Here is a 12599-nt window from a genome sequence, read left to right as displayed (position 1 = left end):
CTCTAACATATTAAACATTAGGCCTATCACTTTTACGTTACTTAACTTCACACCAATAATATTCTCTTTCCTTTCGTCGTGTGTAATACAGTGTCTGCCGCTTCCCGCTCGTCTCACGCTATTTATATCTTTATTACATAGTCGTCTGGCCACTTTTTATATTCTCGACACCAATTAAGTTATTAACAAAACCTTCTACAATCTTCTCGTTTTAACTATTATTATAACAAATTTTAAAAATAATAAAGGATTCAGTCACAAATATAAATTAATCACTAATATTTAAACCAAACAGTCTTTTATATTATATTATGTGAAGTTTAATTTTTATGTAAATTTAAAACAATAGGTAACTTCCTGAGAAGTCGTATCTAATACTTTAAATAACGTAACAATATTTCTTTCATTGCTATCAGGAATTTTAAAGAAAGACTTTACATAGACTTAACAGTTACTAAAAATCAGCGTGAAAAGTTTACAGTTATTTAATACTTTAAGTTTGAAAATAATCAGAACAAACCATCTGGCATTTAAAATTATTTTAAAATATTTGTCTATTTTGTTGATGAACAAGGTTAATATTTAAACAGTTTTTTTATTTTATAAGAAATTTCCTCTCAACTTTATTGTAAAATCATACCTTACACTGATCGAAGGTTTCTATTTAATTACAAATAAAATACAGTAGATGCTAAATGAAAATCATGAGAAACTGAAAGAAATTTTAAGGGTTTTCATTTTACGTGGATTACTTATAACGTGTGCATTAATTAGATTCAATAACAAAAAATGTATTTCATCAACTTTGTTTTCGAGCTCATGTGTGCATGTTTTTCGTTGTTTTTTAATGAAAATATTACTTATCTTAGGATATGAAAGTAAAGTGTACAATAAAAACTTCAAATGCTTCTACAGAAAGAAAAAATAAAACATTGGGTCTTAAGTTAGCAAATACCTATTTTATTTCCAACCATATTCGGTCTATTGCAACACATCAAATGAACTTAAGTACCTGAAAATCTTGTGCCTTTAGAGCAACCGGTTGCATCTCGTGAGTTAGTTTAGGCCTAAAGTAAACAGAAAGTAGTCTTAAAATTAGAGCAGAAATAAATATCTACATTATGGATTAAACATTAAGATGAACATTTTGACTAAATAAAAACATTCTGATATTATTCTCTCATTAGTTATATCTTCTGACTGCATAGTATAACTGAACGTTTCTAGAATATTAGCAATGCGTTTCAAATTTCGTAGGTAGCGAAAATTATGTCATAGACTTTTAAAAGAACATTTAGCTCTAGTGTTAAAGGTTTCAAGAAAATTCATCGTGAAATCACTCCAAATCTGAAATATAATCCAAAGGATATGTGTCACAGAGAAGTCTAAATTATCTTATTCATTCTTATACTTGTCCATAAAACATACCACAAGGAAAGTAATACTATATTTCTATGCACAAGTTTATATTTAGCTATCAAATCATGTCTTGCAAAATGTTCGATGTTTCACAATAGTTTTTGATTTCACGATAAGTTTAATAGAATACTTTTAATAACTTGCTATACTTGTTCGGTTTCAATATCATGTATATCTTGAATTTAAAGATTTCAAAAATATCAATATATATCGTAAACTATCGTCTTCACAAAGACAAAACAGTGGATCGTTGACAGAAGCAGTCAAACTACATGATGGCACTCTAAGTAAAATTAAAATAAGACCGAATTTTCTCATCTCCGGAAAGAGTAGACAACATTTCAAGAATTATTAAACATTCATAAATATTTATGAGCAGGATGAGTTAGAGAAACAATTAAGATAAGTCACTTTACAAAATATAATACAAATAAACCGTCAAACTTTTGCAATACGTTCGTTAGGCAGAAAGCAAAGTCCAATTAAAACAGGATTACTACGATAAAACAAAAACAAAAAAAAACGTTTTTAATCTTCGGACGTTTCAGACGTTATACATTACATAATCAGTGATCTAAAACCTTTTCATATAAAGCATATATTTAGTATATAACAACAAACAGCACAAATTTTAATTTGACGAAAATAATTTATACAAAATATACAAAGGGGAAAAAATAAGTGAATTTTAGAATAGACCATTCCAAGTTTTTACTTGTTGTTAAACAAATGTTTAAACAACTCTGTTTATTGAATTTTAGAACTGTTAGAAATACAATTAAGTAAAATAAATGTATCACAGCAAAGACATCTGAAAGGAACTGAGGCCATTATTTAGAACTGAATGCTCGTTTGAGATACATAGACTTTCTTTGACTAGAATCTCGTGCTTTAAAGAACCTGATGTCAGTCTTTTATAGTTAGTTATCGGTAGATAAATTTATTAATTTGGCAGAGTGGGCGACCGGTGGAACACCTGGACTTAGGAGTGGTTTATATGTTTTGCTTGAAACTCGTATATGTTCATAAGCAAGTATTTTCAATTAGCATTTTGTTTTGCTAATACAGGTGGCTTTACAGTCACCAAAAATGTATTTGTAGACGACCCATGAACGTAGAGGAATAGGCAGAACGACTTCAGTTTTAAAGAATTTACGAATACGGAAAGAAGATCTGACAATCAACTGTACTTTTATTCGAGGGTAAAATTCTTTTGTAATATGCTGAATTTATTTGCTAACAATAAAACTCTGTTTTCCCAAGAAAGGAACGGCAAGAATTAATGAAAATTTTGAAGCGGTGCATGAATTTTTAGTCTGCGCTATGTTGTTTGAAACAAAATTACGTGTTATTCTTCTAAACAACTATAACCGATAACCATTATTTTTCAGGATGTTGTGTAAAAATTTCAGAGAATCAATGTGTAGTTGGAACAAATGGTGTAAACTGTGTTAAAGTTAATTACAAGATTACATTTGAATGAATTTGGTACAAAGCTGTCGACGTTTTTTTTTTTATCATTTTGATAGACGGATGTTGTAAATTAGTTATTTAAACAGTTAACTTCAACATCTATAAATTACAATTCATTTTTAGTCTCAATTTCATAGTTGAATTTATACGATCATCCTGAAAATTAATTATATATTCTTTGTTGCGAAAAAGTAGAAAGTGTGTTAATGGTTTAGATTCCGCTGGCCACTTGTCTTGCCACAACCGCTCATAATAACAAAGAAATAGGTTTACAAGGATGGTCCTAGAGGGGAGCACATTGATACGCCCTCTATTTGTTCATAAAGGTGACATTTGAAAAATAAAATTATTGCGTTTGAAGGCAGATTCAAGTTGTTGTTCACGTTGTTTCCGGTTGAACCAGGGTGTAGGTCATTGTTTCCAGAAAATCGTTTATTAAGGGAAATATTAGTAGTTTTTTCGAGCGGAATGTTTGTAAAAAAAGATTCAATATCAAGTCACCTATATTGGAAAAACAATATACCAATTAAAAATACGTGCCTATGAAGAAGTAGGAGTTTCAAGCAGAACCGGTAAAACGTATCTAAGTGCATGTATTTTTCCCCATTTGCAGGTACCGTCAAATTAATAAATTTATCAACTGATAACTTCAAAACACTGACATCGGGATCTTCAGATTTCGAGCTTTTAGTCAAATAAAGCCTATGTGTCTCAATAGGACATTTAAGTCTAAATAATAACCTCAGTTCTTTTAAGTTCTCTTTCTTTTGATATATATTCACTTTATTAAATTGTCTTCCTAACCTTTTTAACACTTACTTATTTCTTCCATTATTTATATTTTGTATACATTTTTCTCCATGTCAAAATTTGTACTGTTTGTAAGAAAAAAGAAGAACTATCGTAAATATGTAAAGGTTTTTAATCAAATTTCTTCGTTCCATAGATACTTTTTGTAAACAGTCAATAATATCGTTGTTTAATTTTATTGTTGTTCTCGCTTCACGTGATTAAAACATTATCTTAATCTTGTATTCTCTAATGTGTCAATTATCGTTATTTTTTCTTGCCTAATGATCAACTAAGTAGAAGGTTGAAACGTTGCATGGCCATTTTTATATATATACGTGTGTATTTCTCTGTAATAAACATTTCACGAGTTTATTGTTTTATCCATTTCTGCCGAGCGAAGCGATCCAAAGCTGAGTATAAAAGGCGTTCTTCACGTATGCGCTATACATATTGAGCCATACCGGTGCAGTATGAATTCAATATCAAAGAAAACTTTTTGTCTCTCTGTCTGTGGATGCATCTCCTCCTAAATGAGTTGATCGATCCAGACCAAACTTGGCATACTAGCTTTTTACTCCAAGACCAGACCAAACTTGGCATACTAGCTTTGTACTCCAAGAGCAAACCAAACTTGGCATACTAGCTTTGTACTCCAAGAGCAAACTAAATTCTTGTCAAACTTTTCCATACATTGAAAAATAAAACTATTTTATATCCCGTATATCGTTACTGCAGTAGATATTGTAAATAGTTGAGTTTGAATAAAACTCACCACAATAAAATTATACAAGTCAAAGATTGTAAATCAGATTTTCAGCATTTTGGCTTGTTTCCCATAACAACCAAAATATACAGAAAAAAGTATCCAATTACAATATGGAGAATAAAAATATTGCTGCTGTTTAAGTTTCTCGCTCTTTTCTAACTCACCCAATTTAACTTTTGGTTTATACTAGAGTTAGAATTAGCGCTTAAGCCTGAATTATAGAAGTATTTCACAATTAAAATATTTATAGGATATTTCTTTCTTCTTTATGTAAAATATAGTTTTCCGTAAAAGCAAAACTCAAGATTGTTGTTAAATTTAATGCATTAAATGTACCAAACTAAAACAGTAAAAATCTTAACTACATCTCTACTGTGAAATGGGCTGCTTTGAACAAGAAGTGACTCAACTGCTTTGCCATTTCTGTCAAGTTTCTTTACTTGACTGCTACACCTTTTCACTTCGATCCACTTCCTTGGTCTTATAACAATTTTCTTGGAAAATAAACGCTACTGAAAATCCTCGTAGTGATTTTGCTCATAATCAGCAAACTTGTACGTGTTTTTCGCGTTTTCAAATGAAAAAAAGGTGGAGAAGTGCAGCCTCAAAAACTTTTAAGGTACGATGTTTAAAATGCGTTACAAGAACTTCAAAAAGAAAGCCATTATGGACTGTTCACCTTTATTTGTAGACTTTCACGAGATCTGTCGGTTTTTCACCAAGGCCAGAGCTGGGTATGCAATTTGCTCCTCAACAAAGTTAGTCCAATTGTACATCTACTTAATATATATATATGTGTGTGTGTGTGTGTGTGTGCGTACACTATACATGTATATTGTATGAAAACATTTTGGATCGCTGATTATGAAACGTGTAAATTCCGAAACGTTCTAAAATTAAATATGTAATTTTTGTTTTGTTTTTACCGTGGTGATCCTCTTTTTAACTCTTAAACTTGGTAGGAACCACTAATCTTCGAACTGGAGTGATTACAATGTAAATATAAGGCCACTATGACAATTACTAACCTTCTGAAAACCACTTTAGTGAGGAAAGCGGAAAGAAAAGAACGAACATTAAAACCATAAACTACCTTTTTGACAAACCTTGTTGGAGTAACGATAAGGATCATAGAATAATTATTATCTTTATAACTAACATTGATGGGACGATAGAATATATATATATAAACATTAAGACAATTATTAACATGTTGACAATCACTGGTATGGCAATGAATTAAATATAATAACATTAGATTATTTATTGACCTTTAGATGACCATTGAAGTAGTATGCGATAAATTTATAAACATTAGAATATTTAACCTTTTGACGACCACTGGAGTGGTGATGGAGTATGGCGCCGTATCCACAACTAATTCTTCCAATACTTTTGCCTGGTTGTCTTCGTCACCGCTTGAGTTCATATAGATCAAATTATCACTTACTTTCCGTGTCAGTGTGTGTGTTGAGCCTGAAAGTTAACCACAAGAACAAATAATTCACACTGACGTTAAAACTTATATCTCTTATGGAAGAACAAACATTTCACTCTGACGTCAAAACTTACATCCGTTATGGAAGAAAAGGAATGTAGTACAATAAGCTAAAAATTAAATAATTATAATTATAACAGCAGAAAGATACCATATTCTAGGTGTTCCGAGCCTTTCAAGGAAGCCTTTTCTTCATCATCAGACAAAGGGCGATGTTTTCCTAATCTCATCATACTTGCTAGACTTTTCATTGTAGCAGGAAGAGATCTAGCGAAAGGGCGAATAAATTACTGAAATAATAATTGTTTTGTCTTTTTTATATGTTTTTCACTTAAGATCAAAATATGTTTTATTTTCTTAGAAAATAGAAAAGATTACTTTGTACACAATGATCAATGGAATTTTTTAAACTGTAACTGGATAATCATGAGTGTAAGTTTGTCATCATAAATGTTATATTAATTTAGGCCTTGTTTTAATCTCATGCGTTAGCTTAATCTCCTTAGATGTTATAGGAATCACAGCAATAATACATTTTACAGCTAGAGAATCTAACTTAATCTAATCTACTCATTTTATATATTTATTGTATAACAGATTTATATCGTAAATTGTACTTTCACTGATACATTAATGTGAGTTTTCAACTCTTCTGATTAATTGAAATTTGTAACTACTGCTACTTATACAGGTGTTTTCAACACGTATTATTTTCTGTTGGTTTTCATTTATTCATCATTCCTATTTCAAGAAGAAAATATAAATATTTATATCATTATATAGGAAATTATTGGGTTTATTGGGCATTTGATGGAGATTTTTCGTAACCTTGTCTGATATTTTTTGCAACACATTTTATTATTGTCACTTCTAATTCAAGTTTTGATTTTGTAATAAAGCTTTTACTAAATGTTAGTAGTAATATTGATAGTAATAATGATACAAGTCAGGCATTAAAATGAAATAATGGATTTGAAACACACAAAGAAAATAGCTACCTAATTTCAAAAATTGACATAATTTGATGTTTGAAAACATGTTTGTGATTAAGCTGAAAATGTTCAACGGATTTCATCATCAGCCTGAGCATACGTGAAGATGTGTTCATCTATTGGCGTAGATCGTCATCACGTTTATGGCTTTAATGATGACTTGAATTAGTATATCGAAACTTTGTCTCCAAGTAAACTCTAACAAGTGGATGAAGACCGCTGAATCTCCCAAGATGAATTTAGTTTTCCTTTTGCTGCTACGAAATACCTTGTTTTAAATTATAGCGCATAATATTATGAAATATCAGTTTATTCTAAAGTTATAACATTTTCATGAAGAAACCTCACTGTATGAAAAACCGTACGTTGCTAGGGGCATATGCTACATCGTTACACAATGAATGATATGAATATAGATATGTTGTTCTACATATCTTTGTACCGTTTTCTCTCCGGAGATTTTGGGGGAAGTAAACTGGCAAGCGATCCCTGGTGAGAACCCACTCCTAACTCAGCTCGTTGACTAATGCTGCGTTCGAGATTAGCAATATTCTCTTCAATGTCGATGAGTGCTTGCCTGTCGTCATCAAAGCTTCCATATTGGAAACCACTGCTCTTCCGGTTGCCCACAGAGCCATCTGGTGCCGTGTAACTCACTTCAAATGTTATGTCGATCTTATGGAATAACGTACAACTTTAATTTCTTATGCCAATTTTAATTACTGTGTACAACTAAAATGTTTTAATCTCAGGAGGCTTAATCTTCTTACTTAATAAAATGTGTATTGCATACTTTTACATAAATTTGTTATTCATACCATTAGCAACTTAATTTAATGCTAATATAGGGATGTTAGTAGTTAGCTTTAAACCTGTTTATGATCTTTATTTATAATAATATTTTAGATGCACAGTTTCGATGTAAAATATTATTCTCAAATCTTATATTTTTTTAAACAAATGATGCAACTGAGATTTAACCATAAATATAAACCTATAACTCAAAATTCAATACAACTCAAAAGCATACTTTTAATTAGAGGTGGCTCTCTGGTCGAATAAAATAATTTTAAACTATTCAATCAGCTTACGAGGCTAAAATTCGGATTTTGCTACCTGTGGTGGGCAGAACCTAAATAGCCCAGTGTGTAAGCTTTGTGCTTAAAAATATCCAAATCAACTTTCAATCTTAGTTTACAACAAAATGGTATATGATTGTTTTATTGTAAATTAATATTGGACGTATAAAGTAACAATTTAGAATTAGTTTACTTGGTCAGAAAGTGCCTCATGCTATACATTTCCTGGTCTAGTGATACAAGAAATTTGTTAGCTGTATTATTCCATTTCTATACTTCAGACAAAGTACTTTACGCCACTAGATGGCGTAGTCAACTTACCCCAATTGGCATATTGTTGATGTCTAACAACATATCTGTGAGGGTCAGGTGTCCGTCTTCTATTAACTGTTGAAGAACAAGTCCGTAACATCCAGTTACTCTGTAAAATAGTGTTAGAACCTTTATTTTTGTGTTGTAAGGTAATAGGCTTTATTTTAACATAATAACTGCTTTATTCGCTATTAAAAATTCTATTTTCTATTTTTTCCTGGTGGTACATTTTAAAAGTTATGAACAGACTGCCTAAATCGACAAACAAGAACTGTTTTAACAGCAGTGCTGCTTCGCTTGATCCGAAGTTTTTACTTTAGAAATTTTTGTTTAACGAAAAACTTACGTAGATCAATATTTTGTTACAATCTTTTAAAGAGTAAGTTTCCAGTAAATATTCGCCAATATCCAGTATAAATGATCTATCAAAATGACTCAAAACTTGCCGGTTACGTACTTGTTGGTGAAATATTTGTTGTAATTGAGTAATTGAATTTCCAAAACTTCGTGACTTTCAACAGCTCTGGCTACAGGCCATTCAAACACCTGTAATGTGATAAAAAATAACTGTTTTACATAAAGAAGCATAACGAGCCTTAATTATGAAACTAATTTTAGTATGTGCTGTCATTCTTTACTAAAATTTTTCTTGATGTTTCAAATTATACCATCAAAATATTTCTCATGATTATTTTTTATATAAAACATCCATGCGTTTTTGAAAGTATCATATCTCCTGTTTAAAATAAATGTAGACGTATATTATCATTATGTTGTAAATAATCTATAAGTTTGTTATCTAGATTCAATTTTAATATTTTTTTAGCCATACAATTAAGTTTATTAATATCAAAGCAAAACGTTCAGAAGTTTTTATAATCTGGAAACATAAAAGTTATTATTTAATCGCAGAGAGGCTTTTTTGAAAAACAAATATAAAGTACTAGGCATTCTAATATTTTATTGAAGATTTTCATACTTCTTTCACTTCAATATATTTTTTTTTCAATATTAGTAAACTTAGTTATATCTACATCATTTTTCAAAACTAATAAGACTGGGATTAAATTGTTCGCTTTTCAAGTTTCATTGGGTGTAAAATGAGTCCATTTAAATGTGAAAAAACATTATGACTGCAGTTTCAACATTAATGATCTGTGTCGAAGCACAGGAACAAAAATAATGCATTAATGATCAACAAATTAGTAATAAAACTTGTTTCAAATTCTAATCATGAAATTCTTAGTTATTATCTTACACTTAGAAAATGAGTTTTGTTTCATACGTTTTTCAAATGAAGGCATCCTGAGAAAGTTTTAAGTACGATATGATATCAAAGAATACTCTGAGAAAGTTTCAGGTAAGATATGATATTAAAGAATACCCTGAGAAAGTGTCAGGTAATATATGATATTAAATAATACCCTGAGAAAGTTTCAGGTAAGATATTATATTAAAGAATACCCTGAGCAAGTTTCAGATAAGATATGTTATTAAAGAATACTCTGAGAAAGTTTCAGGTAATATATGATATTAAATAATACCCTGAGAAAGTTTCAGGTAAGATATGATATTAAATAATACCCTGAGAAAGTTTCAGGTAAGATATGATATTAAAGAATACTCTGAGAAAGTTTCATGTAATATATGATATTAAATAATACCATGAGAAAGTTTCCGATAATATATGATATTAAATAATACCATGAGAAAGTTTCAGGTAAGATATGATACTAACTAATACCATGAGAAAGTTTCCGATAATATATGATATTAAATAATACCCTGAGAAAGTTTCAGGTAAGATATGATATTAACTAATACCCCGAGAAAGTTTCAGGTAAGATATGATATTAAAGAATACCCTGAGCAAGTTTCAGATAAGATATGTTATTAAAGAATACTGCTGCGTTAAGAAATAAAAATATTCTTACATACCTCGTCAAATATTGCGATGTCATCTGAGTTTTCTACAACCTTTGTATAGCGGGAAACTCCTGAAAAAAAATGGTATATTAGTAGTTTTTGTTAATATGAAACTTACCCGCATGTAAGGAAACTACTTCAAAACTTCTAAACAATCCTAAAAAAATGTTTCTGTAATTATCTAAACATAAACTTTATAATACATGAACTGTGATTTTGAAATAAAACAAAGCTTGATAATCAAGTCATTTTATATATTAGGGAAAATCAAATTTGTTTTTACCTTTTTTTTATACATGAATACAAAACAAATAGAAATATTTATATTTACTCGTGAATATTAATCATAACAGCGCTCTCTGGTAGTAGAGGTACTTTCGTAAATTTACATTTGTTTAGATCTATATTTGAAAGTTTACAGCCAAATGCTGCAAACATCTCCGTGGAATAGAAAGGAGCTGCTAAAAGTAGAACAGTCTATCTAAATTTTAAGCATTCCAATGCTGAATTCAATACTTTGAAATTGAAAAAATAAGATTCCTTTTCTTCATTCGATTTTTGAGAATGACACTATTTTAATTTCTGAAAATATATTTTTCCCCAAACTTTGTATTTAATTATTTCAGTGTCTATCAAAGAGTGTAAAACAAAATAATTTAGGTCTCCAGTGGCTCAGCGATAAGTCCTAAGGCTTATAACTCTAAAACCGTGTTTCGACACCAGTGGCGGGCACAGGTAGCCCATTGTGTAGCTTTGTGCTTAACTACACACACAATCAAACAAATTAAATGATTTTAAAATTGTTTGATTTCTACATTATCCCAAAGGTATGAGAAACGAAAACTAAATCAGAAAAAAGAGTGTGTGTAATAAAATTAATTCCAAATCGCTGATGACTTAGTCCTGAAGTACAATGATTACGTGACTATGGTGATCTCTAAGGTATATAAAGTAATTTAAATGGCGTGAGTCATCAAGGAATATCAAATAAAATCATTTTAGAATTGTGTGATTATAATGGTTATTTAAAGTAATTAGAACTGTCTGACTTAATCTTATTTTTAAAATTGCAGGACTTATCTAACGACTCACACCTCCAACTGTAACTATTGAAAGTGTTATCATAATTGTTTAAGTTTTGTTTTCTGAAGAAAAATAATATACAGAAGAATCTTAGGACTAAAAGTCAGCTCTTTCACGCCAAGCTTGTGGGCTTATAACTAACTTTAAATTTCGGGTTTTGATCCGTGTGGTGGGCCAGCTCAGGTAGCCCACTGTGCAACTTTGTGTTTAACACCAAAACAATGTTTACTGGCTGGGTGGGGACTGGTGGTTAGCTCATCTGGTCTAGTAATCAGTAGATTCATGGGTGACATACAGTAGATGCGTTAAAATATGTGACGGCAAAATCACACTATTCATTCAAATAAGACTAGCCCAAGAGTGATTGTTGTCGTCCAGTTGATATTTTAGTCGATCAGCTCATAATCATAGATGGCTATTAGCAGGTAACCCTACATGTAGCCTTGCACAAAAAATAACGAAACAAACAAACAAACAAAATCTTTCTCGAAAGAATAAAATATTAGGAACTGTAACTGGTAAATATATATTTATATATGTGTGGGTATACAGTATTTGCATTATTATTATTATATCGTGATGATTATGAAAATCTCAAGCGGCGACAAGAAAGACTGAGATAGAATTTGTCATGCGATGTAAAATATACTTATTTCATTTTCTTCGAAAACAGCTTTTATTCTCTAGTGGAAGAAAAAATTCAAATGCCCCAATTTACACAGAACACACGTGCTATTCAAATGTTGGTGCTTAAGTTTATTCTATTTACGAACGTAATAACAGTTTTACATTTCCTTATTTTTATATTTTTGCGTTTTATGATCGTGATATATGTCAGTGCCCATCACAACATATTTGATGATCTTTTACTCTTAAAATATTTTTGCTTCTCCTGTTATCATTTTTTATTCAGTTCAATGTGTTCCACAATAATTTCAAGTACAGCTGAGATTGACGTTAAGGGTTAGTTGATCAGAGCTTAGTGAGAAACAGATGTCTCATACATTAAATAGATATGAATTATAGATATTATAAAAATATGTAATTAGCTGCCTTTAGAATTTGTATTAAATTTTGTTCTCTACTTGTAATAACTACGTTCTTTGCTCCTGTATCAAGAGTACTTTCATTTAATAAGGGTCTTCTTTATTTCTTATAAAGCTTTCAATATGCTTTGGGTCTGATGTTTAAAATTATATGATCGTAGTGCATCGGTGTATATATATATATATATATACACTGAGTGGTCACAAGTAAAT

At 30.3% G+C, this 12599-nt stretch overlaps 1 protein-coding gene across 2 annotated transcripts in view; it reads right to left on the bottom strand.

Annotated features, from left to right (window-relative positions):
• LOC106460881 (otoferlin-like) overlaps window positions 1-12599 on the bottom strand; it is a 235509-nt gene that overhangs the window by 81298 nt on the left and 141612 nt on the right. For both annotated transcript variants that reach the window (XM_022387687.1, XM_022387686.1), the window contains exons 2-8: window positions 10270-10328; window positions 8789-8877; window positions 8341-8440; window positions 7383-7615; window positions 6100-6215; window positions 5779-5926; window positions 1013-1067 (exon numbers count right to left, since the gene is read on the bottom strand). In XM_022387687.1, coding sequence (XP_022243395.1) covers window positions 1013-1067; window positions 5779-5926; window positions 6100-6215; window positions 7383-7615; window positions 8341-8440; window positions 8789-8877; window positions 10270-10328 — 800 coding nt within the window. The remainder of the gene's footprint in view (window positions 1-1012; window positions 1068-5778; window positions 5927-6099; window positions 6216-7382; window positions 7616-8340; window positions 8441-8788; window positions 8878-10269; window positions 10329-12599) is intronic.

The sequence above is a fragment of the Limulus polyphemus genome, unplaced genomic scaffold, assembly GCF_000517525.1.
Source record: "Limulus polyphemus unplaced genomic scaffold, Limulus_polyphemus-2.1.2 Scaffold854, whole genome shotgun sequence".
Classification (NCBI taxonomy): Eukaryota; Metazoa; Arthropoda; class Merostomata; order Xiphosura; family Limulidae; genus Limulus; species Limulus polyphemus.
This window is presented reverse-complemented; position numbering and strand designations above follow the sequence as displayed.